General features: G+C 39.0%; 1 protein-coding gene across 2 annotated transcripts in view; it reads right to left on the bottom strand.

Annotated features, from left to right (window-relative positions):
- The window catches only part of LOC102680953 (neurogenic protein mastermind-like), a 223,730-nt gene that overhangs the window by 11,035 nt on the left and 210,489 nt on the right, over nt 1-2,206 (bottom strand). For both annotated transcript variants that reach the window (XM_031512707.1, XM_006620309.2), the window contains exon 4: nt 1,153-1,485. In XM_031512707.1, the coding sequence (XP_031368567.1) occupies nt 1,153-1,485 (333 nt within the window). The remainder of the gene's footprint in view (nt 1-1,152; nt 1,486-2,206) is intronic.

The raw sequence follows: 2,206 nt of genomic DNA, 5'->3' as shown, positions 1-2,206 counted from the left end.
AATATTTCCAAAAAAAATCGAAATATTTCCAAAAAAAAAAAAAAAAAAAGATAAATAAAATTATAAAGGAGAAGCTTTTACTACGATGATATAGAGAGACGTTATATCTCAAATTGAAACACGTATTGTCAAAAGAAAGGCGTCGTAGGTGAGCCGTTGTGGCGCGCGAATAAAACGAAAACGAAAACAATGAATAAGAAACCGCAACAATTTTACTTCGATCGGGCTCCCTCGAGCAAGGCAAACCGCATCCGTAAACATCCATAAGAAAGCCAAGAGATCTCGTTTGGTCACGATAACACCGGGCATTACTACTACGTTTTCTCCAGGAAGTGCGCGTGAACGCAGATTTCCCGGTTACGGAAAAAGTTTCTATTCATTGTTCCGTGGCTTCCAAGACGGTTGTCCTATTTGCGCCGTTTCTTTCAACAAGAGAGTTGGAGAATAGAGAGGAGTTGGTTGCAAAGGAGAGACCTAGTGGTACCTGTTGCGTCGAACGCCATCCCCGGATGCGAACTTAATGTTTCGAATAACGCGCCACGTTCCCTTGTATTTAGAAAAAAGTTTCCAAAATATCGAAGACAGAGAGAGAGAGAGTGCGAAGAGAATTTTTATCGATTTGTATCCCATTTATACGTCTCGATTTACATCTCATTTGCATTTATATTTTAATTCTAATTTCGAGATTTCACAAGAGAGATTACTCGCATAATAAGATGTCTCCGTCGAAACGCGTTACACAGGTTTACACGAATTTCAATATTTATTTACCAAACGCGCTCCTCGTCTTTCTCTCGCACGTTCAATCTTTCAAAAAATTACATCACCGACCGAAAATTAAAATTCTCCCTTAGATCAACGTTTAAATCAAACTGAAAACCTACCCGTCGAATTAACTTATCCCCCCAGCCTACCACCATCTAGGTAACACTAGGTTTCTATTACCATAGATAAACATCGCGAGTTGCCATTAGATAATTAAACCATAAACCACCTCTACGAGGTTTCACACCCTCCGAGGTTATCGCCATCGCACTATTATCCTCGGAAATCCTTCGATCGATCGAAGAGAGAGAGAGAGAGAGAGAGAGAGAGAGAGAGAGAGAGAGGAGGCAACAATACACACACACACATACACACACAGCTACGTACCTGTTGGGCGCGCATCAGCTGCTGCTGTTGAAGAATTTTCGCGTGCTGATGTTGATCCACCTGATTCGGCTGCACTTGCTGGGGATGGGTGCGTGCCGGCGCAGCGCCGGCAGGTTGGGGGACGCCGCCCGCAGCGGCGGCCGCGGCCCTCTGTCTCAGGCTCTGCTGAGTGAAGTTGATGGTCTGGGACTGCGACACCGAGCAGTAGGTGTCCGTTTGACCGGCCGATTGATTTTGCGTTTGCTGCTGGCTGAAGTACATGCCTTGCTGGGCCGCCACCGACACCCCCGGTTTCAGGTCGCCTGTTAGCTGCATGTGCTGGCCCGCGGACACCTGTAAACAGAGATCGAGAAATTTATTGTTATTTATTTATTTCGAATGTCGATTATTTCTTTATTTTCGATCGTTATGAAGGGAGGAGGAGTGTTGGTTGTTATTTTTTTAATCTGTTTTGGATTGTATTTGGTTATTATTGTATATTGATATTGAAGATTGAAAATAGAAAAGTTGATGTACATATGGGTTTATGGATTTTGAGCTTTGAGAAAGCTTTGTGTTATAATTCATTATGTTTTAATAATTTAATTTAATTAATAAATATAGAGTCATCTTTAGATCATTTTACTAAAATGTGTATCATGATTATATTAATATTGTATAGGTGATATTATTAACATTTATATAATTATATTATATAACAATTTATAGTTGTATTAATATGTATAGTTTATTTATTAAGTTTATAAATTTAACAGCTCTTTTTATTTCTTCCTCAGAAATATATACTTGATGATACGATTGTATAATTCGATTGCTTTTTCTTTTCTTATTGAAACAATTTTGAACGATAGAAATTCGAGAATTTAAAAAAAATATTCTTATTCGATTAAAGAAGTATTTTAAGTTTACGGAAATCGAACAATTTTTCAACTTATTCGCATTAGAAAAATAAATCTCATGTTGATCTGTGCAATGAATGTGATTTAGTCTGGTTAAAGGTATGGATCCACGATCGAGCGTGGATCGGATCGACTCGAGGTGGTTCTCGTCGAAG

The sequence above is a fragment of the Apis dorsata genome, unplaced genomic scaffold (genome assembly GCF_000469605.1).
Source record: "Apis dorsata unplaced genomic scaffold, Apis dorsata 1.3 scaffold_502, whole genome shotgun sequence".
NCBI lineage: Eukaryota > Metazoa > Arthropoda > Insecta > Hymenoptera > Apidae > Apis > Apis dorsata.
The sequence above is the reverse complement of the archived record's forward strand: the minus strand, read 5'-3'. Positions and strand labels throughout refer to the sequence as shown.